Source organism: Anser anser (genome assembly GCF_964211835.1).
Source record: "Anser anser genome assembly, chromosome: 10".
NCBI classification, from domain to species: Eukaryota; Metazoa; Chordata; class Aves; order Anseriformes; family Anatidae; genus Anser; species Anser anser.
In genome coordinates, this window is record NC_139730.1 from 8,823,990 (window position 1) to 8,851,408 (window position 27,419).

General features: G+C 44.7%; 1 protein-coding gene across 6 annotated transcripts in view; it reads left to right on the plus strand.

Moving 5' to 3' along the window:
* Positions 1–1,003: 1,003 nt before the first annotated feature.
* Positions 1,004–27,419, plus strand: part of ZFAND6 (zinc finger AN1-type containing 6) — a 37,551-nt gene continuing 11,135 nt past the window's right edge. For 2 of the 6 annotated variants that reach the window (XM_083850661.1, XM_083850666.1), the window contains exons 1-4: positions 1,004–1,142; positions 3,609–3,703; positions 24,883–25,052; positions 26,264–26,375. In XM_083850661.1, coding sequence (XP_083706787.1) covers positions 24,902–25,052; positions 26,264–26,375 — 263 coding nt within the window. In that variant the 5' untranslated portion in view covers positions 1,004–1,142; positions 3,609–3,703; positions 24,883–24,901. Of the gene's footprint in view, positions 1,143–1,258; positions 1,455–3,608; positions 3,704–7,228; positions 7,381–8,355; positions 8,836–24,882; positions 25,053–26,263; positions 26,376–27,419 lie in introns of those variants that run through there. The other 4 variants (XM_083850662.1, XM_083850663.1, XM_083850664.1 and 1 more) reach the window with 4 other exon arrangements.

Sequence of the window (27,419 nt, forward strand, 5' to 3'; positions counted from 1 at the left end):
ATATTCTCAAATCCCTCTGCAATAGAGAGAGGACAAATTCTAGAACACTGTTAACTGTCCTGACAGGAAACAGAAACATATTTACCCACCTTCAGCTTCTCTGTCTTGCCTTGTTGCCCTGGAGCTTCACAATGTCTTGCTTTTTTGCTCCTCCAAAACTCCCCACGACCCCAGCTCACCTGACATCTCTGACCTCTCATCCAGCTCCTCCACTCGTGGCCCCCTACCCTGCGCTATCCACAGATAAAATTCTGCTCTCATTTGCTTTGTTCCATCTCTGTGGAGTCCCGTCCTCCCCCCTATCTGCCACGAGCCCCCCATCATCCTTAAATTTCACCTCACACCCTTCCCTGACAGAGAAATTATGTGAGACCGTACCGTGGGTGCGACATAAAAACATTCTGTGTAAAAATAAGCTGCGGTGCACCTCCTCAGAGCCCCTAATTTGAAAAAAAGCAGCACAAAGAAGGCCGGGCCAGGTGACATTTTAACGTTTTGTAGATCAGGAGAGCTGGAAGCCCACAGCCGACTCCCCCGGGGGCACGAAGCTCTGACAGGGCCGGGGGAGGCGCAGGCCGCCGCCAGCCCCCTCAGGCGAGTTTTATTCCAGCAGGCGTTTATCCTTCACGAATTTAAAACACGGTACACAACATTTTATTTTATTTATTTTATGTTATGAGGTGTGATGGGGGGCGGCCTCTCCTCGGGCTCCTCTCAGCCAGGCCGCGGCCCGGCCTGAGGGGAGCAGCCTGCAGCTCCGTGGGGAGCTCCGTACCCGGAGCTGGGGGCCGCTGCCCCCCGGCCCTGCGTGCCCCGTCCCCGCCTGTCCCCCCCCCCGTCCCCGCTGTCGCCTCAGGCCAAGGGGAACGCGAGAAGGGAAGGCGATGGGGGGGGAGCACACGGGGCAGGCCGCTGCCCCTTTAAATCCCACCCTGCGTTTCACGTCGCCGCCGTCTCCTCGCCATACATAACCAGCCGCGGCGCCGCCCCCCCCCGTCCCCCCGCCGCCTCCCTTCCGCGGCGCCGCCAATCCGCGCCCGCCCGCGTCACTCCGAGGGCGAGGGCAGGCGGAGAGGAAAAAAAAAAAAGAAGAAAAAAGAAAAAAAAAAAGTTTGGTGAGGAGCGAGCGGGGCCGCGGGCAGGTGAGGGGAGCGCGGCGGGGCCGGCGGGGCGCGGGGGGCTCCTTCGGGACCTTTTTTTTGCCTTTTTTCTCCTTTTTTACCTCACGGGGCCGCCAGGCTGCGTGCGCAGGAGCCCTCCCGGGGCAGAGGTGTCCTTGTGAGGGAGCCGCGGGCCCGCCCGGCTGGCTGAGGGCCGCTGCCGGGCGGTGCTGGGGGTCGTGGGGGCGGTGGTCTGGGGGGGCCGTGAGGGGTTTGGCAGCCCCCCGGCGGGGTGAGGGCTTTCCCCCGGCCGGCCGGGCCTTCCCCGCGGGTCAGGGCGCTGCCTGCCCCTCGGTGAGTCCCGTGCAGCCTCGCCGTTAGAGGCAGGGGTCGAGCCTGCGCCGTGTCGTCAGCGTTTTTGGTGTTTTTAGCAGGAAAAAAAAAGTTCTTTTTCGGCGTTGTTGTGGCGCTCGGCGAGGAGCCCTGCTAAATTTAACCGAGCTTAACTCGCTCTGGGCTCTGAAAAAAAAAAAAATAAATAAAAAGGCAGGAGTGAGAGATAAGGGCTGCAGGCATCCACAGCCCCCGAAGGACTTGGGGGGGGGGGGGGCGGGGGTCCTTGTAAAATAAAAAGCAATAATTGTCTCCTCGCTGCTACCGGCGAAGCCTCCACCAAATGTGCTGACGTAAGGTGGAGGCGTTCAGCAAAACCAAGGGCAGCTCCTTCTCCCCCTCCGCGGACCGACTGAAAGCGCACAGTTGTGCTCTGAAGTCCATTCCCTGGATGTTTGTTCAGACTTGCCCTATAATGGGTGTCATTGCATAAGAGTTGCAGGCAGCGTGCTGAGTTTCTTTCGTTCTTCCAAGGGTCTGTGCCCTCCTCCTGACTGTGCCAGGCTGTCTGTGTACACTGCAGAGAGAAGGGTGCAGCTTTGCGAGCTGCCCTATGAACTCCAGGGGAAAAAAAATAAAGCAGCTCCTCTCTTCCTCCTCCTGCCTCTAAGCAAATGATTTTGTCTGATGTCATCGTAAATAATTCCTTTCGCAGAGCGCTAATCCTCTTCTGAACTGTGGATGATGGTAACTCAACGGCTGAGGAAGCAAATATGTCAGTTCCTTAGTCTCTTTCCTGTGTCTCCTTTAACTTTTATAGCTTTGCTCTTTGAATTCGGCCTGATTTGTTTAGTTAGTGCTGGGGTGCCTACACCTGTTCTTTATATTAATTGTCCCTTGGCCTAGAACAAGGGGACTGGCTCTTGCCTCGTATATATTTGTTCTGGCCAAAATAACAGTGTGTTCTGGGGGAATTTTTGTTCCTTATGATAGTGAGTATCAAATCCTTGACACGTCGGTGGCATAATTCCTTGATTGTACTACTTTCCAGATAGTGTCTTCAGCAGTAAAGATCTTCCTCTATCTCCTGTACGTGTTTCTGAGGATCCTTGTAAAATAACTTTTGTCTTAGAAAACTATGAATCATATTAAGATTATAACAGATTAAAATTAACTTACTTCTCGACTAATCATGAGTTGTTGACAAAGATGAAAAACTTGCATGTTGCAGACTACTTTTGAGAGTTTAAGAACATAAATTTACACTTCAAGTTTTTGTTACTTTATGATCTCAGATGGCACATACAAAACCTTGTACAAATAGCTTGAAAGAGATAGTGGCAAGTTATCAGGAGGGGAGTAGCATTGACACAAACTAGTGAAAAGTTGCCGTGGTTACGGATAAAGGTAATCCTTGCTTCTGCGAAGGTGTGTCCTTCTGTAATAGCTGTATAAATCAGTTTGATTTCTGAGAGAATTGTAAGTACACAAACTTCCAGCTCCATTTTCTTAGCAGTTAGTAGTTGTACAGCTACCTTTTTCTTTTAATTAAGAACTGAATAGACTTTGACTTGTGTTCAAGATACTTGATTTAAACTACAAAGAGTATTACAGATTATATATAGATGTTCTTGGAGCGTGCTAAATTCAGTGGAAATCAGCATTTTTTTCTACCCAAGAGATACCTGATGACAAGAAAAAGTCTTTCAAAATGTCTGGATCCTTTTTCAAGTACTCTGAAGAGAGTGATGCGTGGCATCTGGCACTGGAGTCCTCAGCTGTGTAGCTGAACAAGATGTCATCCCCTATTCTGATATTAAAAATACATATATTAAAAAAGTCATAATAGCAATATGGTGACTGCTGAGTGATTAAGACTCATTACGGCTTTGCAGATTTATAAGCCAGGAGATAAGAGTGGAACAAAAAGGAGGGGGGGAAATGAAAGCTATTTTCTTAATGGCTTATTCCCTGTGCAGAAGGAAGCAGTTGGAATTTAACATGTGGATAACCTTTAATAAGTTCTCGGGGTAGCTAACCTTTGGGTGGGTTGAGAGAGCTGCTCGGACTTCCAGGGGAATGTCGTGTGCGTGAATACGGCTGTCCAGGCAACTAACCAGCCCTCTCTGATGAAGACCTGATATTTACCACATGTACCTTTTTTGTTATTTCCAGATTTGATTATCACAGTGCGGCAGTACAGCTTGGATTCAAAGCAGCAAGAGAAATCTCAGGAAGTTCTTCAAGCTTACTGAAATCTCATCAGTCTGGTATGTTGCACTCTCTAGGCTCTTGGAGTAGCAAGCTGAATTCTTTGTATGCAAGGGCCTCCTTAGTTGCTGCTAAGGATACTGAAGTTTCTAGGACTTTGGCTTGCTACCAGCAACTTTATTCTCACAAAGTAATATGCTACCACAAATATGGAACTTTGTATTGCTGGGGTAGTGTGGAAGATTGCTTTTGGTAGTGGTATTCATACCAGGGCAACAAACCTGTACTTCAGAACCTTCAGTCAACACATGCTGAGAACTTGTTTTTGTCTTGCCTGTCCTGCCTTGAAATTCCAGGTACTTTTTGCAGACTCTTTAAAGTAAAAGCAGGCTGGAAAGAGACTACCACTAACTAACTTTCAAGAGACTGCACACTGATATATTGAAGAATGTATAAGAATACAAAAAGGAACGTTTCTTTTATCATGCAGGGGTTTTTCTTCCATTCCTTATGTAGGCAGTTTGTTTAGGTTTGATTAAAAAATGATTGCCGACTTCTCAGAGCTGTTTCTCAAATGGCAAAGTTCTGAAATTCCTATGCTCATGTGCTTTTAAATTTAAAAGTTTCCAAAAAATCTTATACAGCAAGTTTATGGGAACTGTAGTTAGTAAACAGGTATTGCAACATCTGAGGATACAAAAACAATAGGAAGCTAAATATTCAGTTTAAAGCTATCTCTAATAATAATAAATAAACAATCTAAAAGACAGAGCTGTAATTGTTTAAAAAAATCGGCACATGCTGTAATGCTGACACAATTGACAAGGAGAGGGTAAAGTCCTTTTCTACAATGCAAGTTCAGTGTGTGAAAGCACCAGTTCTGTTACTGTGCTACTTATTAACGTGTACAAAATCCAGGAGGTATGTTGTATTCAAGACGGTGAAAAACAGGTGCAAACTGTGAGGAAAGATGGTGTGCTTCACTGGGATCTTTTGGGAACTGGAGAGCCAGTAGCCATCTCTCGATCTAATCCCTGAACAGCCATCACATGTAGCTTTTGATCGCTAATATTCTGGTCTCTGTTTGAACTGGTGACTTAAAGATGAAAGGCTCTGTTCTTGATCTCTTGAGCTGTCGAGTCCTCCAAACTTGCTGTCTTCTGTATATGTAAGATCGCAGAACAAATGGGCTTTTAGCTGCTCCATGATTACAATAGTCAAATGAGAGTCAGGTGCTCTCTCTTGTTGTTGTCCTCAGAGCAAAGTTCAGTGGCAGCAAACCGAATCTTTTTTATGCTGCTGTCAAAGCTTCCCTGTTTAGTGTACTTGCAGCTGCAATCTGCTGTTTCATGTTTTTCTGCGTTACTAAAGATATTGTAAGAGTAGCAAAGGCCTAACTTGAGCCCAGACCTTAAAATGATGCCTCTGCACTTCCTCCCAAATGTGCCTGTGTTTTCATGGAAAATAGGTTACTTGTGTGCAGAAACTGAGCTTATAAATTGGGCTTTTTAGTGTTCAGTTCCACTAGGTTTCCTTCAGCATGGGATAACAACTTGAGTAGCATTTTTTTATATATATTTGGATTTTCAACATGTAAATGTAGATGTGTGTAGCCATGATTTCTGGTTCAATGAGGCAGGGCTAACTCTGAACCTAGTTTTGATCGCCTATTTCACCAATTTTGGGGTTCTATTTATTTTGTGAAGGTAGCAAATTACTCTTGGAGCATTCTTAGTAGGAGTGTTATGGTGTTTTTTTGTTTTTTTTTTTTAAGGAAATTAGACTAACAAATCTAGGAGGTCGGTCTTGAACAGAGGAGAATCTGCTTTGCCATTCCCCTGATGCTCTGGGTGAGCCATGCTCTTGCTTATCAGAAGCTGGCCAAGCTTCTGCCAGATCATTGAGTCAGAAGGGGCATGGAAGGGTCTGATGAGCACCAGAGCTGTAGCAAGGCAGTAGGCCAGGCTGCATGGCTGGGAGGGGAAAGATGGGGAGAAAGAGGAATGAAACTTCTCCCTTGTAGCGATAAGGAGCTGCTAGCTGCCTGTTTAACAGAAGTATGAGTTGCGTTGTTCAATGGTAAAAGTTATTTTTCATCACTGTTGCAGTTGCCAGGTGGTTAGACTTCTTTCATAGCACAAAGAACCAGAGTTGTAGGTTAATATAGTGTTTTTTTTCCTTTTTGAAAGTACCCAACCAGCACAAGTAACTTTAGGGTTGTCATGTCCTCTGCCATTACTAGGCAGCTCTGGTGATAAGATTGGTGACTTCTGATGTTGTTTTTTATGGGCCTAAAGTTAACGTGCTCTAAATTGAAGCTTTCCAAGATTGATTACAGGGATTCTTGGAGGACGCTTTACTGGTACGTTGTATTTGCATGAAGTGTGTGCTTGGATCTGATGTCTTCGATAGCGTTTGGTCAGAAGTGTCCTGCAAGCGGCCTCACGGTTATCCTCAGGGGACTGGCTGACTTCCTAAAGTACTGTTGAAGTTCTGGTTCATGTACAGCGCGGGATTTAAGTGTAAGGGTTAACGTCTGGTTCTTACAGCTCATTTTAGGTTCTGCAGGGGAAGTTATGTAAATCTTGTTAAAGTTAACTCTGGTCTTGCAATGCTTTGTGCTCATTAACCTAACAGCTGTACGAACTGCTGCTTTCCAGTTTGGTTTGGCTTTGTGGGGCGATAGATCGCTCTAGAAGAGAAGGTAGCACAAACAGGTTACGTGACTGTTTTAGAGGAATCAGATGTCCTTCTCGATGGTGTTTTTTGTTCTTTTTGGTGGGACGTGTGGAACAACTGTGTGCTAAGGTGTTTGAGCTTGATTAACGTGCACCGGGAAAGTTAAGGCAGATAGCCATGTTGCCGCACAGCCCCTAGCTAGAGCAGGGGGAGGCAGCTCCAGCGTGTCCCTAGGGGCAAGAACTGTCCTGTAAAGCAAGGACTTCTCCTCTCTCCCGCTGCTCAGCACAAACCAACCCCAGCACGTCCACGCAGACCAGCTTCACCCGGCTGACCCCCTTCAGCCGTTGCAAACCCGCGAACGTGCTTCGGGAGGCGACCTTTTTGCGTTGCGCGGCGCTGGGAGGAAGCCGTGCCGCCGGCCGCCCGGGGAGCCTCGCAGCGCCCCGCCGCTCCTTTCGGCCTCGGCGAGCCCCGAGAGCTTCCAGCGGCTCCCGCAGCCGCTGCCCCCGAGGCGCCGCCCGCCTCTCGCCGTGCTGACTCACGCTTCGCAGCGCCGGGAGCCTCCTGCCAGCGGCCGCCGAGCCTATTTTTAGCCGGGCCGCCCCGCCGGCCCTTCCCCGGCCGCGAGCGGGGGCCGGGGGCAGCGGAGGGGCCGCGGGGGTCCCGCTGCTCCCGGGGGGGGGGGACCCCGGGGTGGGGGGGTGGGGGGACGCGGCGCCCAGCGCTGCCTCCCGTGGCGGCCGCCGGCGGGGTGCGGCCCCTTTAAGAGCCACCCCCCCTCACCGGGGAGGGGGGGGGGGGTGCTCGAAGCGCTGCCTCAACCTAACCTGCTAGCGAGGAAAAAGTTCTTTAACTAACAGACGCGCCGCTCCGCCAATCGGAGCGCGGAGCCGGGCCGGCGGGGCGGTGCCTTCCTTATCCTCCACCAATCGCGACGGGGGCGGCGCGCGCAGGCTGGGTTGCGCCGGGAGAGCCCCCCCCCCCCCCCCCCCGCCCCCCCCGCGGGAGCAAGAAGTGAAGTTGAGCCGGGGTCGGAGCGGGGAGCCGGGCGGCGGTAGGCACCTTCCCCTCGCGGCCGGGTCCTAGCGCCCCCCCGCCGGCCGGGGAGCAGAACAAAAGGGGCTCCGCGGGCAGCAGCCCGGCTGCCGGGGGGCTCCGCGGGAGGGGGGGGGGGGGGCTCGGGGCGCTCCGCCCGGCCTCGGGCACGGCCGGGAGCCCCGGGGGGAGCCGCAGCGGGCAGCGGCTCCAGCTCCGGCCCCTCGGGTCGCGCCCGGCTTCGGGCCAGCTCGCCGTGACAGCCGCTGCGGGGTCAGCCCGCGGCAGCGTTTGCTCGGAGCGGTTTTGTCTCAAATCGCCTATTGTTGTGCCGCCGAGCCCCGCTCCGCCGTTGTCTCGGGCTTCGCTCTCGCTCGCAGGAACGCCTCGCAGGTCCTCGGCGTGCAGAACAAAGATAGCTGGAAACTGCGCGGGGAAAGCGCGGTTCGCCGCCTCCTTTCTCTTCAGCTTGGCGGACAGCCGGGGCTCTGCTCACCGACGCGGGCAGGAGAATTGTGTTAGTGCCCCGGTCGGCAGGGAGGTGCTGCCCTCCCCGCCGGGGCTGGGGGTGAGCGGCTTCGGCTGCCGAATCGCTCCGGCTCTCGTGAGTCCTCTGTTGTCCGACCGTAGCGAGCGGGTGTCTGCTCCGAAGGGAGGTTATTTTTAGTTTCCGCACCAGGTGTGTCATCTAAGGCCTTCCTAGCACTATTTTTAGCGATACTTGGTGCCTCCGAAAGACCTTTAGGAAGAGGACGAGTGTGATTTGCCACGGGTGGCATGGGATGAGGGTGAGAGGGAGGAGAGCAGGAAGTGGCGAGTCAGGAAGTCGGGGTTTTTAATGAGAATGAAGACTTTTTTGTTTTAATCGTCATCCTTTTGGTATCTTTGACAAGTATGTTAGACGAGGCCACATACAGAACAATGCTTTCAGAGCGATGATTATATTTTCTTGCTTCCCTAAATATTTCCTGTTGTTTACTTAAAAAAAAATAGAACAAACACTTGTGCCTGTACACGGCTGCTCCTGGGAACTGGAAAGAAATACTCGTGGCCCTAATACTTGTTGAGGCTAAGTAAGGAGTTTGACGGGATTTGTATGATTAGTCGAGATGACAGAAGAATGGCTGTGAAAACTGAGCAGCAGTCTTCCAAGCGGCAAAGGAAAGCTATTGTTTAAACCTCTAGCGAACATAAACAAAAGTGTGGCTATTAAAGTGTACCTCCTGCTTTCAGTTTTGTACTGAGCCATTTTGCTTACTCCAAAAATGCTGGTTGCGGATTACTTCTTTAAAAAATATGTCAAAGCACCATGACACGTTGGCATCTTGCCACACTTCATTGGCTTGTAGGTCTGAATTACTAATTTGCTTTTGCTATCTGTTTACACAGTTTCTTTTTGTTGTAGATTATATTTAAACCTTGGATATACTTCTTTAGAACGAGCAGTGACTGTGCCTAGTCCTTTAGGCGAGAGGTGAGCCAGATCTCTTGCATAAGGGGAGGTAATTAAGAAGGGGATATATACGTTTAAATCCCTGGGGTTTGATTCATTTCTTAACTTTACAACTGATGCTAGGCCGAGACTGAGTGGCTAGGTTTCACGTCTCGGGTGAGGGCAAGAAGAATAGAATAGTTTGCTTTCGTTCCTATAAATCATGGTATGAGTACGTGCATTAGACTTGCTCAAACAAACTGGAGCAAACTCAGGTGTTTGTGTGCTGTTGAATACTATGTTTGGCCAAAAGCTGGTTTTGCTTAAAACAGAAGAAAAGCTGCATGCATCAGGCAACGCGAATTGTATTGCTCGGTGTTTGAGTAGCAGTTCTTCTCTGGTCCCCTCTGCCCCCCAACTTAGGAAAGAGAGATTATCTGGGGCCAATTTTACTGATGTATTCAGTGCAGAAGTGAAGTGCTCAACTCTCTCACCACATGTATACAATTCTAATGCAGGCAGTTTGTAGAAAGCAAATCTGCCCTAAAGGATAAACATACCACTTTGCTGGCACAGCTGTACAACTTCTGTATTCAGGCTACAGCAAATGTTTCTTGCCTGCGTTCAGAGCCGTCGCTGGCAGGACCCGTGTTGTCCCCGCGCGCCGATTGGTTGCTCCAGCACTCCTTGTTCAGAAAAACCTTCTCCCGCACATGCTCCATCTGCAAGCCTTAAACACTGTGAGTGTCGTGTGCTGTGGGATTTACATGTCTGCTTCTTGCGCCAGGATGGGATATGCATCTCTGATGTGAATAAGAGATTCACACAGTGATTGTCAGCCTGTACAAAATGCAGGGCCGGACCTTGTCTCCTCTGTTGGTGAGGCAGAGAGGACCTGTGCTCTTTTGTCTGTTGGCATCTCTTCCCAATGCTGTGACGCGGGTGGCTCTCCGCTCGCTGGGATGGTTGCCCCGCACTCCGCTTCCATGTAATGCTTCCTGGAGAAGGCTGTGCACCTCCCCCTGGGACAGTTGTTGTAAAACATGCCGGTAGCCTTAGGGAGGGCAGCTGTCCACCCTGCAAACAGCCAGGTGGGCTTCAGGGCCCTGCTTGCTTGTCGAGTGCTTTCTGCTCCGTGTGGTGCCTCCTGCCGCCCTCCCAGTGCAGTGGGTCCCGTGGGCGCTGGGGGCGAAGCCAACGAGGCTCGCTTAAATTGTTCTAAATTAGTGGCTCGAGCCAACCCAACTGGCTCTTTTCCCTTACTCTTCCTTCCCGTATTCCCCAAGTGCTTCAGGGATCATTTCTGCTAATTGCTTCGTGCCCAAGGCGCGAGGGAGGGAAGTGGGTGAATAATGTCATCTCAGAGAACTTCAGCCCTACCAGAAAGGGACATCTGTCCATGGTTTTAGACGTGGGTTATGCCTGCTAACAGGTTTCGTTGCAGTTCCTAGGAGAGACACGGTGAAGGGGTGAGTAGCTGTTGATCGTTACAGCGGTGCTGGTGCAGAGAAGGTTGGTACTGGAGGTACGGCCCTGGTGGACAGATACAAGGCTCCTCGAGGAGATGGTTGCTCTCCTCTGGTGTGGAGCCCAGTCTGGGTGGGGCGGATGATCAGGCCGGTGATGTTTACGTTGTAGTAAGGTTTTGTGAAAATAAGCAGTTAATTACACATGGCCAACAAAGGAATAGGAACAGCTAAGGTAAGGGACTGTCCTTGCTTTAAAATCAATTTAACAGAGGCATGAAAGGTTTAAGTTTTTTTAAACCTGCCTTTTTTTTTTTTTTTACCTTTAGAAATATCAGGAACATTGTCTTTCTTCCCTGTTCTTGTTGGATGTCTCAGATGTGTCATAAGCTTCTCAGCCCTTAATTGAAGGGGTGGGGTGATATATTTTTAACAGATCCCTTCCAACTGTGTTTATAGGGCTTTTGAGTTAAATAGAGATTAGCAAAAACAAAGCCGTGACAGTGTAAAAATTGTTTCTCCTCAATCAAGTTGTATTTGCTTGTGCATTCTGCGGTTGTTGACAGAAACTCAGGTTTTGTGCATCTGAAAAGTAACTTTTCTAGCTATTAAATTATACATCGAGATAAACCAAGTTAAATCCTAACTTCATCCGTCTTCTGTTCCATTTAGATCAACTTGAGAAAATGTTTTGAGCACTACTTAAACAAATGAACTCTTGCATTTGTGTATTTCCTAAAAATAGTTCCTTTTTAAGCAACAGTTTCATTAAATATATGGCTCTTCCTTTAACTTAATGGTTCAGCAATCTTACAGAAGCCGAAACTGTCTCCACTCTGGTCTCCAAGCTGAAGACCACCCCTGCTCCGCTGTTCCACCCTGTCAGGATATATTTGTGTCACAGCACTCTAACCTTCAGGGTATGGTATTTGTCAGTCTGAAATGTAATAATCCTGTATCTGTAGAACGAAACTATAAACAGTGCGGCTGACTTGGCAGGCCCTGACAACCACCTGAACGGTTTAACTAGCCCAGGGTTTAAGACAACACCGCGCTGGTGCGTCCTGTGATTCACAGTGCTAATGCATTTTTATCCATGTGAAGGATTAGGGAAACAAATATAAACTTCATTATCAAATTAATGTGGAAGCTTAATAGCAGGATTTTTGAGGACAGAAGTGAGGTGCTCTCAGCTTGGTTAAATGTTTTGCGTTGGGCGTGTTTTGTTTTTTTCAAACAATGACTTGACTTTTCACCATTAGCTTGAACAAGGCAGAAGGCTGGACAGCGTATGCTGTTGAATACATGCACAAAATCAGGCTGAAAATACTGCATGGGGAAGACAGCTGCTTTAGCTGCTGACACCGAAGGCTTTAAATTTTTGGAGGTGAGAGGCAAAAAGAGTATCACTGATTTTACAGACAAAACTACAGAGCTTCTGTAAGTAAATTGGGCAGTTTCATGCCTTTTTATACACAAGTCTTATCTTTGAGTTAGATTGCCTGAAGAAAACGTTTAACCAGTTGTTGATCGTGCTGTTTCTTGAGGGCAGGGCAGATGAGGCTGCAAAGAAGGATGAAATTGTCTCTACAATTTCCTATGTAAATTTAAGATGTTTTTCTAAAATGATGATATGGAATCAGGATCTTTAGTGCAATGTAACTTTACCACGTAGTAGAATATTTTCTGTGCAACAGAAGCGTCTTGCATTACAGCCTTATCAAGGCAGGGGCAAAGGAAGTGCCTGTGTTGTGAGTGTTTAGAAACTGAAACACTTGCAGGTTGTTCTTCCTGCCTAGTTAGTTCTCTAAGTGAAATTTACAAGACTTATGCTGGGCCTCTACCATCCAAATGTCATGCTAGTATGATGTCCTGTTGGGTATTGGTGTTCGGTCCTTGAATAAGTGATTTTGTAGGGACTAATTAGGATTAGTTATCAACCAAATGTTATTGTCTTGGGGAAAAATAACTAGAAAAGTAATTATTTTAGTGCTTGTTATATCGAAACCATTTGATTTCATACCTGAAAAAAGTGTCAACATGGGCAGACTTACCTAGAAAAGTTTTTAGGGAAGAGACTAGAGAATTGCTCAACTGGGTTGTTTTGAATATCAGTATGTTTTCATGGGCTTTGTTTAAAGTATCCTGGAAGAGCAGGAAGGAGGCATTAGTAACGATAGGTCAAGGTAAGTGTGTCATTAGTTACATAATAAACACTGTCAGCTGAGTGTGACAAACTGTGCTGAGGCTGAGACCAATACTCAGATCAAGGAGTATTTGATCTGTTGTGGACTGGCCTAGCAGCAGTGCGTGAATATTTTGCCTTCCTAATAAGTCTAGTGAAACTTGGCGTAGGGCTTTGATTTCAATTGAAAACTCTTGAGCATAGCAGTGGAGTAATTGACTAGCTTCTAACCTTTTTTTTTTGGAGGAGCGTCAACAAACATACACAACAAAAACAAACGAACAAAACCCCCTGAAATTCAAGTCTAATTTCACACTCCAGTCACTTAGCTGATTGTTGCCTTCCTGTGTTTTCTTTTCTCTAACTTGGTGTCTGTGAAACTTTTGGCTGTTTTGCTCTGTCTTTTTGATCCTATTGCAAGAGTTAGCTTGTTGTTCTTCAAAGTCACATGTGACCCATGGTCTTAAGTTTATACCTAGTCATTCTGTATCTAAATAAATCCCTGATTAGTTGTTACCTACTTATCCTTCTATCTTTTACCACAGATTGCCCACTGCGCAGGCAAAATGCTTGAAATATCAGTCCGTCTGTTCTGTTGAGGAATATTTCTGTCCTTGATGCAGCTATGACACCTTAATTTCTCAAACTGTCAAGGCCTGAGATGAAGAATTTGCTGAAACTTCTTTGTATGAGCTGATAGCTCTATCTGGTGAACTTGCGCAGGGTGGCACATACAAAGTAAAAGGCATGTTGTGGTATTGCTGGGTTTTCTTAAGCAGCATCAGTGCTATTTATTAAAATAGAAGAAAGTCTTCTCTTAAAATCCAGGGTTATGGGTGAAATTAGTGATTTTTATGCAAGGGATACAAATACTCTTCAACACTGGTAATTTTTGTGTGTGTTCCCATCAGAAAAGGAGTGTGAGACACGTTTCTGGGAGACAATGCCAGTGCACTGCCACAGCTTGAAAAACAAATGGTACTCATGGAATTAGCCTAATGTAACGTAGCAGCTGAAGCTGTGATGCATGCGAATGTGTCTGAAGGGCTCTGGTCTTGCTGATCTCCCATATATTTCTGACCTTATGCCTTAATAAATGGGGTATATTGTGTCCTTTTTTCCAATGTTTCCTGATAGAAGTCCTGTTGGCCAGTACTTATGAATGAAAGGGAACGAGTGCTGTGATAGAAAGCCATGCAGTTACACAAAATGAGGTTTGATGTCTTCTGAGCAGGTTCTGTATCACACGTTAGAACGGATGAAGTGGCCTTAGTATGCTAAGCAAAGTAATTGAAGTGAGATCTGGCTTGTGTTTTTGTACTTCTCCTTTAGATCATGAATTTTCCTTTCTCTGGAAGGTGTTGTTACTCTGTCATGTGTCGATCTGTTCTCTGGCAGAATACAATCACTATGGCAAGAGAAGAAGTCAGATGTATTTAAAGAATTATTGTTCAAAATGCAAATTTCTTCTCATATGGGTGGATGAAAAAGGGGGAATCCCAGAGCACTGCTTAACAGCTCAGTCCTTTGGATACAAGTCCCTCCCTTAAAGCTATTTATGGCTGTATTTTTCTTTGTAGAATTGTAAAAAGAACTCTGTACAAAGGTACCATCATATTAAATGGGAGACAGTGGCATCCAGCCATGCTATTTTTAGGCTATTGTGCTCTTAACTTGCTGATCTGAGTGTTCTGGGCAGTGAGCGGGGGAGACCTCGTACTAGAAATGCCTGCTCATGGAGTTGAATCTAGTCTGAAAACAGAATGAATAGCAAACTTGGTTGTCAGAAAAGCAGGTCGGAGTTGTACCTGAAGTGAATATTAGTAAGTGAAAAGTGTGATTAAAGCACAATGCCTGCAACGTAGACTTTTACTCGAAAGCTGGCAGTTAGCTCTGGCTTTTGTCCTGCTCAGGTTGAGTAACTGAAATCTATGCAGTCTGTTCTGTATGGGCTAAGAAAAGAAGTAGAAAAAAACTGATAGTCTGTTCCGTGATGGCAATGGGAAAAATGCCAGTTGTCCTCAGTTAAGTTTCTTCCAATAGTTCTTAAGCTTTTCCTAAACGCTGTGACAACCCCTCCATCTGAGCAAGTGGTATAGTTTTAGAAACCTTCAGAAGGGAGAGTGCCTTACACTTGGTGAATTTCAGATTATTCTTTAACTTTTCATCTATTAATCTGACACTACCTCAGATAGTTAAGGCTGCAATAAGGCATTTCATATCTGATTTCCACCCTGGCCTCTTTGTGCCATATGCAGCTTTCATCTTTTCTTGACTTCCACTATGGCTGAAGCTGTGCCTTAGAGTTGAGGTCCAATACCACTTCGATAGTTCCACCTTTCTGCAGCAGAGCAATGCTACCTTGACTCTACTGGTACAGAACTGTAGAGCTGCACAGTGAACCAGATGCAGGAACCCCTCCGGGCTCTGGAAGAACAAAGTCTTCGAGGTAAATCAGTTCCTGGTGTGCTGACATTAAGCTTAAGTTACCCATACCATGAAACCACTGCACTGGTTAGGTGGAAGTACGAATTGGATGCACGTTTGTTGGTTGCACTTGGCTGCTCACTGGTTGCAGTGTTTCAAGCAGTGTGGCAGTTGAAAGGAAACTAAGGAAAGACACACGATTTCATGGTTAGTGTGACCAGTTAGCTGATATAGCCATGTATTTGGTGCAACGTGGCAGTAAATGTTGAGGGATGGATAAATATCAGTTGCCCAGCATGGTGGCTGCTGCTCAGCTGTGTAATATTTTTGTATGTTTGGTGCAGGGTGATTGGTTTTACTGTTTAGACAATTCAGTAACTTGTTTGGCATCATGTAAGCTGGCTTCCCTTACGATTGAAAAAACACAACAACAAAACTGGAATCGCATTGGGGTTAAAACAAAGTAGCACCTTTGAATCCTTGGCTAAATTTAAGTGCATTGCAAAAGACCAGGAATGCAGCTTTGCCACAGGGAACATTATACTTACACCCCTTTTGCTGAAAACTTGTCCCTAAATACCCTGTTTGTTTGGACAGGCTTTAGCTTTAGGTTAAATTCCCCATCAAACCACAGTAAGGGTATTGTATAATTTTGAACACTTAAATTAGACATAGTGCATCATTCTAAATAGAACAACACATCATCCATGATAATCACAATGTTCTTGGAAGTTAAGTTGAATTCAAGATGCCCTAACCAGAAGTGATGATGATGATCCTTTTATTTATTAACATCTAGGAACCCTAATATTAGAGCAGGACCTCCCTGAGCATTAGGCCTATGCAGAACTGTAGCATTATGAGCTAATTAAAATTCTACATGGTGCTGTTTACAAAAACAAATTATAATGTGTTTTGTGCTTACTGTCAGTTCTCAGCAACAGGTGTTTTGTTAGCAAGAAGCTGTCTATTTTGGGAACTCGTGTTAAAGCGGCTTTTATCTCTTCTGGGTTTGATATGCTTAAAATAAGTGAAACTTATGCTGTATTGTGAGAAGATTACTTATTCACTGAATATCAAAAGAAGCGATTACTGAATCTGTATCTATTCTTTTAGTAATTATATGGGTAATCTTGTAAGTGTTTGAATCTTCCCTACGTATTATTTTTTATCAGTTTGTAAATCCAAACCTGTTTTGAAACACAGCATGAAAGAGAGTTTATGGAGTTGCCCTCTGTGTACGTCCCTTAAACTTGGGTCTGGTATTGTAAAGGAATGTAGGGAATTTTAGGATCTTCTAATTTTACCCAACCCCTGATTTCTGAAATGGCTGACTGCGCTGTGTGGTGCCAAGGCAAGCCAAATGTGGCTTTTTCTTGCCTGTTTCAGAGTAAGCTGTCTTGTCATTTCTGGAGCACTTTGAGAATTTATTTGAAACCTGACAGATTAATGACATGCCTTCTTTTAATTTATAGAGCTATGATAGAAATATGGAGAGTAACTTGAGGATTCCTGCAGTCTTTGGCTCCAGGCACCTCAATGCCAAAGTAGAGCTATGAGATAGCACTCTCTAGAGTTTGTGCCGGGGAAGAAGAGGGCTAACCCAGCAGCTCCTGCAGCGTGACACCAGTTCAGCTACACTTGATGGAAACTGGTTTGTGCAAGCTCAGGTGGCAGGCTGCTGGAAAGCAGTTACTGAGATGGTTTGGTTTTCTGATGGGTGTAACTCTACAATCGTTGTTCCTCCTGAGCAGACGCCTGAACAGCACTGCCTAAAATTTGTGCTCTTTTATTCATGTTTATGTATTCTATCACCATAATAACTTCACATAAGGTTTCTGTGGCCCTCCTGTCAGAGACAGCCATCTTCCGAAAACGAACCTGCTACCTCTAGTCTCAAATCGTAGGTGAACTGGGTAGGCTAAACTAAGCAAGTGCAACTTCACATTTTGGAAGAAAGAAGCCTTTGTGTCTCCTTTGGCTTGCGTACTGACTAAGGGTGGTTGGGTAGGACAGCATGACCAGTAGGGTGCTGGCCGGTGTCCTCCCTGCGTTCCTCAGATATGCCTCTTGGACTTCTCCCAGAGATAGCGTTACAAAAGCAGCTTCCAGAAACATGACCTGCTCTTTTCTCTTGCTCACTTTTCTTGGCCTGTAATTCAAGCAAAAGTTGTCTTTTGCTTTGTACAAAATAACTGTAGTTACTGTGTTGCTCTTGGTGCTTTCAATGTTTAACTAGTTATCTTTATTGAAGGTCCCTGTCCTGTGTTACTGTAAACAAGTGTGTCCTGCTCCAAGGGCTACTGGCTATTTTTTCTCTTGAATGGTAGAAGTGATTTTTGTGCTCCGCAGTTATTTTTATTTTTTTTAACTTGCATTTAGGTTGACCTCTCCGAAAAGGCAGCTTTGTCAGCTTAGATTTTCTAACAATCATCACTGAAGAGGCCAAAGCTTTGAGCTAGCGGTGGTGTTTCTGAAAGCTGCTAGGTACTTCTCTGGGCTGGAGTTTCCTGCTTTACCTGGGACTGTCTACAAGGGTATTGTGCTGCTAGGGAATGAGAATTAAAGAAGCAGCTGTTGGGTCTTCTGCCAGACTTGTGTCTCTTTGAATTTCACAAAGTTTGGATAATGCCATACACGAGGGCCTAACGCTAATAAAGCTGCGGTGTTGGTCTTGATGAACTAAGAAATCCAAACACTATTTTTAGTACATCTAAACACACAAACCTTGGTATCTTGAGTTGTACTTTGCTGCTTTAGTCTTTGTGTGAAATACATCCAAGATAGGAAGATTCTTGAAGTTTTTATACAGAGTACTGCATTTAGTCTTGTAAGGTGCTGCTGGGGTAACATCTGGTACCCAAAGCCTGTAGCTCCCTGTGGCAGCTTTCTGGAATTCCAACGCTCATGAAACAACTTTTGTCTGTGCTCTACCTCTTAGAAATCCCATCTAAGTGACATGTGACTCCTTGTACTAGTCAATAAACCATACATGTTACCATTCTCATTATTTTTAGGATTGAGCCTTCAGTAGAGTGGTGACCATCGTGGAATTGCCACTTTATTTGGTATGGTGAAGGTAGTAAAAGGTTTGGAGACGAGAACAACTTGCTTCTGTTGTCTGTTTGTAGACATACTTAGAGGTCACTGCAAGTAACTTGATGCGTTTGTATGAGGGGAATGAGTTTCTAAAGTGCCTTGTTTTACAGAAGCTAATCTTTGGTTCTCGTAATCCGTACTTCGCAAAGGTTGAACATGGCCACAAGTAAACAAAGTAACATCTATTAATAGTGTATGCAGGCAAGCATGGAAAGCTGAATCCTTATTATCAACGAACTTCTTGATACCAGTATAGAATCTGCATCTTTATTCTTCCCTACTAAGAGCAAAGAGGTGGTCGTGAAATGTTCTCTTGTTCCTCGTGTAACCTTGAGTGCAAGAGCAGGCAGCTGAAGTTAACAATATAAACTCCTTAACACTGGGGCTTTGTCTATACCGAGTGTTCCTGGGTTGTGCAATGATGTAACGCTGTTAGTACGGTACTCTGGCTCAGAGCAGTTATGAAAGTTGCTGATGTTCCTTCCCTTCGTAAGACCTGTACTCTGTGTTTTCTGTCCACCTTCTGTTTCTGAGACTGCACTTTGTTGTGGCTTTTTCTACCAATGTGATTCTGAACTATGTGAGTAAGCAGTCTTTCTCCCATCTTAAATCTGGGATTTATGCTGTAGGGTGAGTGTAGCTTTCTCGAGGGCCCAAACTTTACTTATATTTTAATTTTTGTTCTGAAAGATCTGAACTAGCTAGCTACTTAGAATTAGAAGTGGAGAAAAGACTCTTTCCATTTTTTTGGTAAAGTTTCTGCATGGAGTGCCTAATATAAGTGCTTGTTTTTATCCTAAAATAAGTCTATGCATGAAACAAAAATAAAAAGCTGTTCAACAGGAATAGACTGGAACACAAGTAGATATTAGATGACTTGTCAAGTGAGTTGCAAGAACATGTTACGCAAGTCTTTGGTCACTAGTTTGAATATTATGTTTTCAATATTAAGTCATTACATAAAATCTGCTTCAGTAGCTCAAGTTGCAATTTAAAGCTGCATTTAGTTGTGAGCAGAAGGAGAACTCGGGGCCTACTGGAGTCAACTGAAAGCTTTAAAACGCAGGGATTCTCTGGGTGTTGAGGAAGTTAGATAACTCCTGTGTTTTGAAAAATGCAGCAGCTGTGTGTTCTGCTGCTACATGAACAAAGAGGTCACTGCCCTTACAGATCTGCTTGCATAGTTGGTCCTTAACCATATTCACTTTTTTTTAACCCAGAGCGTTCTGATGAAACTGGGTCAGAGTGTAACTCCGCATGCAGCTACGCTGGCAAATCTGAACCAGCTGGAGTGTTTTAGCCAGGGTGAGCTGTAGATGAAATGACATGTCTGACTGCAACCAGAAAGCTGGGCTGAGCCTTACTGACTGAGGCCCCTATTCAAATCTGCCAGTTCTTCTTGGCTCCCTAGCAAGTTGCTGGGACATGGCAATGCCTTAAAGCAGCTACAAGTATCTGCTCTGTGAATGTAAATTGGAGCCTTTTGGGAGAGAGCAGAAGAGTAAAGAGAAAGCAGGACTATTTTGTAACTTGCTATTGATTCATGCTTCTGGGGGCTTTATACCCTGAGCAGTGTCCTGCTTTCAGTGTGACACCTGAGCAGCCGTTCCCTGCTGCTGTGGGTTCTGCTGGGGACTGGTATCCTCTAACACAGCCCTTTGGAAACTCTGCAGCAAGATTCAACAGAGCTCTTTTCTTAGGTCTTTTTTGTCATTTGTTTTGATAAGCCTGTGGAGGAATGCATTTCCTATTTATTACTTTTTGTACTAACACGCCTTTTTCCTGTGGTGATACAGGTGGCATTAGATAGCCATACCAGCATGTGCTATAGAATTAAATGCATTTTTAGTCTACCCAACTTCATATCTGGCTTTTGTTTGGGCCTGGGATGAAGGTTTGTATGTTTAAGCAGCACAATTTCCATTTTTATAGTTACTTCCTTGCTTCGTTAGCACAAGGGGAAGATGACCATTAGCACTGGTGCTTGTTAAATCAGTGCTGAGAACTGTTCCATTATAAAGGTGATTATGATAGAGGAGGGAATATTCTAATCACTTGTTTAAGAATTGGACTCATCCTTTAAGTGATTTGAGATGAGTGTCGGTTGAGATCTGTCAGTGCACTGATCCATCGTCCTTGACAGTGAGGAGAGGAGCCTGAACTAAATGCTCTGCTTTCTCTTTGAGGAGTATTTTCAAAGCTGGCATCGGAGCGCTTCAGACTGCCTTTGGGTTTGCTACCGCAGCCAAAGCAGCTGAGTGCTGCTGGGTGGTCTCCTTAGCTTCAGCTTTAGCACTGGGGAGGGATCCTTCTCATACCAGTAATGGATTTTAGAAGTGTACTTCAGGGGTGGTTGATGGGGCAGGGATGGCAAACACAACCTCACAACTTAAAGCACCGGTGGTGGAGTAGGAATTGCCTGTGCACTGTGCACCTACTGGAGATTTTCCTTAGTGTTGACAGTGTTGAATAAGACGCAAAAAATTGTAATCAGAAAAGGTTTGGAAGGGAAACAGAATAAATGCCATTTAAATGGACATCCCAGAATGGAAAGGAAGTTTAAGGAGAACTTGAATTTGGGATCTTTTCCTTAGGGGAAGACAGATAAAGAGAGAGCTGACTGCAGAGTTAGGATTTTTTTCTCTTCTTGTTGAGGGGAGGGAGGAAAAAGAGAGATTATTCCTAAACCTTGTGTGTTTAATCCTACTAAATGCTGCTCTCTGATCTTACTGATTAACGTTTCAAGCCTGTAAAGCTAGAGTATTGGTTATTTGAAACTCATATCGTATACACATTTTAATTAAAAAAAAAAGCCGAGTATCATGGTGCTCGCTCCGTGGGGAAAGGATGCGTGTATTTTGTTACTTGCTTTGTGGAGTGTTGGAAGAGGTGTGTCTCTTCACAGCAAGCCTGACGTCCAGCAGATTTAACCAGCTCTCACGTTTCCACAGCCTCAGCTCTGTGTATGTTATATGGTTATAATCACTAATGTCCTTTATATGGTTCCTTGTGGTTGCTGCTTGGTATGCAGAGTAATTTACCCTCTGCGGACGTGTGCTGGTGAGGAGCAAACGGTGGGACCTGTGTCAGCAGGCTACTGTTTTACTTGTGTGTGAGATTTCGGTGAGTCAGGCCTTATAGATACAGGAAGGTATCTGTATGGCAAAACTAGCAGAAATGGGCAGATTTTAGTCTAAATTGCTAGAAAAAGAAGGATTTAGCATGGTAGCACACAGCACTGCAGACTTCTAGTGGCAGCAAAGAGTATTTTTGAATTGAGCAGTAATAAAAATTACCAGAGGTAATCTCATCTTAAGTTTAGCAATTTCTAGCTAATGTGAAAAGAGGCCGTCTCCTCCGTAATCTTCAGCAAAGTGGGTGTTCTGGGGTTGTGTTGGGGGAAGATTGTGTAAGGCTCTTGCCCTTCCCTCTAGTACACTTGCCTCGCATTAGTGCTCGTACAACTGGTTATACAGCTATACTATAAAGCACAGCAGGGAACATGCTTAAAATATTGTAAAAAGTTTTTTTTAAAGATGAATCAATTCTGCATTCGGAGTATCAGGGTGACCCTATGAGCATTGTGCTAGCACAGCTTGCAGGGAACAGGCAGAGCCTGGAAACCTCTCCAGCAGCGTCACAAGTTCCACGCTTGTTTGGTGACACCTCCGAGGGGGACATATATGCGGCCACGTTGGTCCCAAGACCTTGCTGTCACTGCAGCTATGAAGTTACTTCCACTTTTGTACTTGAGCCAAGCTAGGAGACCAGTCCTGAAACTACAGATAGGGTATGTGCTTGGCGTGTATTGTACAGTAGCTTCATCCCCAGCAATGGCCTGCTGCCACTAGAAAGGGCCGTCCTGTTTTTAACCCTGTCGCTTCCTTTGCACCGTGCGTCGGTTCTCGAGTTGGTTGTCTGTCGGATCTGCAAGCTCTCCAGTCCACCAGCATAAATATTGCTGTTTCTCCATCGGCTGAAGGAGCTGCTCTGACTCACCTCGTGATTGCCGGCTCCAGTGCAGAGGAAGGGCTGGGAACGCGCAGCGGGGGCCGGGGCTGTGCGAGCAGGATTACCCCTTTCACAGCCCTGCTACGGTGCAATTTCCGTGACAGCCCACCATTACACGTGATGGTTGGGCTCGGCAACGTCGTGGATCTTCCTGCATGAGGAATTACAGACGGTTTTGAAGCACATCTTCTGAAGTTGAGCCAGGAGCTGGAGGGGGGAAGTCTTCGCTCCCCCCAAACATCTGTTCGGTGATCTGTTCAGTGGCTGCTTCCAGAGGCAGGGCAGCAGGTGTACCCTGCTGTGCTTGCTGCTGTCTGACTCCTGCCCGAGTCGTGGGGCAGGAATGCCACTGAGGCACGGCACTTTGGATCTCAACTCCCTTGTATTCTGAACGCCTGCTTTTGGCCGATGGTTTTCCTAAGGCTTTCAGCCCACTCAGTTGCTGAAACAAGTGGTTCCCCATGTGTCTTCAGCTGCTGTCTCCCACCCTAACCCCTCTCTTGTGCCCAGCAAGCGTGACAGATGCAACTCGTTTGAGTGGCTGGTTTGCTAAGGTTGATTGCTTTGATCTGTTTCAGTGCCTGTTTGCACTGAAAGGGTGGGAACAGCATGGGAGAGGGAGTGAGAAGCTCGGCAACAAGAGCTTATTGTGCTGGTTTGGCATTCTGTGGCTTTAGGGTTTAGATAGATCAGGTCAAGCATCTCACCCAGGAGCTCGCAGGCTGCTGAAAGGGGTGGTCCCCTGTGTGGCATCCCGCCTGTTCGCATGCCATCCTTCACATCCCTTCCCAAGTTTTTCCCCTGAGCGTGGTGCTTGTTTATCTTGGTTTGTGTGCATGGACTGATTGAGCTCACTGACCTGTCAGAAGACTTTTGATGGCTTTCTTTCTCTTCCTGGCTCGGGGATCTAGTTGGTGGGTCAGCGGAGGTCCTGGTGAGCAGTGGAGCTGGTGGGGGCAGTGTATGCCGTGGCCCCCTTCTGAATGCCACAAGCTATTGTAGAGGTTCAACCCCGTTCTAATTCGACTTCCTAACATTGCATCAGTTCAATACTCTTTTCTCCATTTTATTCCCAAAATATTAGCAACCAGTACAGGATCTTCCGCTTCCTGTGGCTTTCATTAAAACTCTTCAGAAGAATCCCTGGCACTTCCCTTGGAGATCTGAGTGTTCTGGAGCTTCGTGCCATTGGTTTGTGCTTTGCCTGGTGGCTGGATCCACTGCTTAATGAACTCGGGAGCTGGCTGAGCTGGAACTCAGTCCAGCTTTTCTTGTTCTTCTTCTGGGCATCCTTATGCATCTTTCCCAATTTGTTTATTGAATTGGGGCAGGCTCTAAGTCCATGTTAGAAATTGTTATTGTGTGATTGCTTTAGCACCTGGTCCCTTCAGCAAGAGTTGTGTTGGGGAATATGAAAATTAGCAGTAACTGGTGCTGTTATTGAGTTCCTGCACGCTGCTTGAAGCTAACTGTTGAGCAGGTACCATAGTAAATTTTGAAAGTCAGTATGGTAGGGTTTTTTAATCTGCTGTTGTCTAAAATTAAAAGGTTTAATACTTGCCTTGTGACACCGAATCTCTATTAGCCATTGAAATACTCTGTCCAAAGCGTTTTTTAATTAGTCATTCAGTCTTAAATGTACTATGCCAGGAGTGACTTGTGTAAGGTTTCACCTTTAAAGTGGTTTTAGTTACCAAAGCGGAGAAAACTTGTGTTAATTTCAGCTGAGCCGTTTGAGTGAAGTGTAATGTTGGGCTCAGCCAGCATAAGAATTGAATTCCCACATGCATTACTTGCAGCTTCATTCGAAAGGGTTATCTGGAGAAAGGCAGGCATGAAAGTGCTCTTTTAGCTACAAGTACAATGCTTCAGCAAAATCAAATTTAGCTGCTATTTGAGGTCAATGGGGGCTTTGTGTGTCAAAATCAAATGCTTCTATATTGGGGTGGGAGAGTGCAGTCAAACAGCTGAAATAACCTTAATTGCAGGTTGAAGCTTAATAAAATACTGAGATTTTTTTGTCTTCCTGCCTGTACATCTCCCTTGTCTTATGTCTCGAGTACTTTGTGGTCCTTAGAGCAGAGCAGCTTACTGCTGTGAACAGAAGACTGGGCTGTTTCTGTGTTGCTCCTAGCTTTGCAACCCAGAGATTTACTTTTGAGGTATCAATTTCATGTGCTTTTGGGAAATGAAAACAAAATGCAATGGTTGTGGGTGTGAGAGGAGCTGAGGATATTTGTCTAAAAACAAAATAATGGGAAACTTGTTACCATTTGGCTTCAAATACATCTTATATAAAAGCAAATGTTTTTACCCTGGTGTACTTCTGACTGTGGTTTAATTTAGTTTTATAACTTGGCAACTGGTGAAATATGCAAATATCTTGAAACCTCTTTCCCTCTGGATTTTCTTATCTCTGCTTTTGATATATATACTGATATTACTTGAAGCATTGATTAGCAGTGATACTGATAATCTTTGTTTTGACTTGCAAGAATTAAAATAGTCTATGCTTCAGTCTAATTTTTAATTAGGAGGGTTAAATGGTAGACCTAAATTGATCTTGAATGGAATAATTAATGTGTTGAGATACTTAGTACCTTAATGAGAAACTTTTTTTCTTTTACAACTGGTTAAAAAATAAATAAATAAAATTTCTCAGTGAATGACAGGTATCAATAATTCATCCACAAGTTTGACCATTTGAGAATAGTTAGGAGGTTCAAATACCATTGAAGAGGGGTATTTGTGGTAATTTTATGAAGAAAGTTTTAGGTTATCCATAAATGTCTTTTCTAGAAGACTTTGATGAACCTTAGGGAAATCCAGATTTCTGAACGCTAACTGTAAAAGAGTTTTTCCTGAGGCCTCTAAATAATGGGTTATATCTCTCAATTTCAGGTGTGTAGAAGAAGGGAAAATGGCTCAAGAAACCAACCGTAGCCAAGTGCCTATGCTTTGTTCCACTGGTTGCGGATTTTATGGGAACCCTCGTACAAATGGCATGTGTTCAGTGTGCTACAAAGAACATCTTCAAAGGCAGAACAGTAATGGTAGAATTAGTCCTCCTGGTAAGTAATGCTATTGTAGTGCTGTTTGAAATTTGAGATGGAAAGTTAGGCTGTAGCTTGATTCTTCACCATGTCCAGGTACTAAATACGCTTGGAAGCATAGGAGTATTAGAGCAAACCACTCGATCCTATTCAGGTATTTTACCTGTTAGATTAAACTTGTGTGAAATGTTCACAGTGTAGTTGTGCTGTGATTAATCTGCTTAGAAGTTGCTAATATACTTTTAGTATGTTATGCTGTTTCCAATGTCGTGATAAAAATGCAGAAAAATACCACATCAACACACTTCCTGAAATTACTGACAGTAGAGAGAACATCTAGCTTGGGGAATGTTTGTGAAAAGCATTTAAAATACAGGAATTTAGGTTTGTAGCCTGATGCTAAAGGATTAACCTCCACTTTTTCTTAAAGTTTCTCCTAATGTCATAGTTTCTTGTTTTTTTAATCCTTATTTGGCCCAATATACTTTGGTATAAAACAGATTGTGATAATTTCAGTGGGTTGAGGAACTCTTCCTATATTTGCTCTCCAAGAATAAGCTAGGAGATCTTTCCCCCTTAAAATTCATGGCAGCTCCCTCAGAAAGAGGAACCCTTTCTCTATTCACCTTCACTCTGATGTTTCTGCTTGGGGAAGAAGAGAGAGGAAGTGCTTCCCTCTAAAACCTGAAATGTCTCTTTTGGCTGGCTGGATGCTGACACCAAGAATCTCATGTTGTGCTCCTCAAGACTTCCTTGACTTTTAATACTAACTTCTAATATTAGAGCAATAGATTTCATTGCTTGAAATCTGGGGTTCTAGGGTTCTACAACTTTGGAATGGATCCTAAGGTGATGCTAGGATGCAATAATACTGTTTCTCACAGATCCATCTTGTTTTATTTAATAAAATAAAACTGATGTCAGAAAACTGGAGTTTATCCTGAGAAGGCTGTTTGTAGACACTTGAGGTAGCAGAAAATAGTAACTATTTTAAAGCTCCAGCACTACAGTTTTGTGCTGTGGAGCTTGTGGGGGCCTGGGGCTGGAACACGTTCAAAACATGGCCAAGCAGAATTACTTCTTGTAAAATTATTTTTCATTATGGTATTGACTGAGATTCAGTTACTTTCCGGGCTGGTGTCACAGGGGTTGAAGAATAATTGCACTGTGTAATTTATGTAATCCCAGGAAGTAGTGTAACACATTTTACATTAGTGTCTTCCTTCCAGCAACTTCTGTCAGTAGTATAACTGAGTCCTTACCAGTTCAATGCACAGAAGGCAGTGCCCAGGAAACTCAGTCAACTTTAGATTCTACATCAACTCCATCTATGCAGCCAAGGTAAGCCGTTTCTGTCCGTTACTTTTTGAACATAAAAATGTTTTAATCAGCATGATGAAATGAACTGTGCTCTGACTCTGCATAATTAAATGCCAAGACCTGGATTAGGAAAACATGTAAGATTTAACTGAGAAATTTAAAGCATGGATCTCAGTAAATAGTAGCCGATCTGTTAGCTACATCTTGCATTCAAATGTAAATTTGTCTTTAGAATTTAGCCTCACATAGGAGTGTTGCCAGCTTCATGCTGTTCTACAAAGACTTGTCTGGCTAGTCTTTCAGCTCCGCCATGTGCAGTTGGTTGTATATTTACCAAAGGAGAGCTCTTTCCATCCCAGAAATTTGAGGGTTTTGTAAAATGGCAGAAAGCTATTGACTAGTACTCATTAAGTGCATGATAATATGTTAAGGAATAGTAGTTTCACAAAACGTGGAGCATACAGAGGAAAAGATGTATGAATCTTAGTACAAGTGGTACTGCTGAACTGATGTCTTATTAAACAACTAATTTCCAACTGGATTATTCAAGGGGAGGTAACAGCCCTTTGTAAATCCCTCAGACTTAAGTGCTTTCCATTTATGAAAGCTAAATATTTATTTGGTAGCTGCATTTCAGTTTAGGAAGACATAACCAACAGCAACCCTTTTTTTTAAAGTGCTTTGGAAATTTTTGCAGTGAAAAACATTAGTTACACTATGGAAGCGAAATGAGTTTGAATAAATATTACTGCTAATTTAAAAAACTGAAATGTAATAAAGGACAGGCCAAGGGTAAGCAAGATCTGATTTCGTCTGTTATTGTTGACTGATTCTGTTCAGACTGTTTTCTGCTCCTTAGCTTTTTATAGGAGGTGTTATCTCATGCTTGGGTCCTGCATATGAACTGAGTGCTAGATGCCATGCTTGATGCTGTATTTGGTCTTTCTATTCTGGGATTTCTAATTGAGGTAGAAAGTATATATCTTACCCTGATATAACACTTAATCTGTATTTGAAAAGAAACACCTGTTTTTTATATATATATACAATTGTATATAAATATAT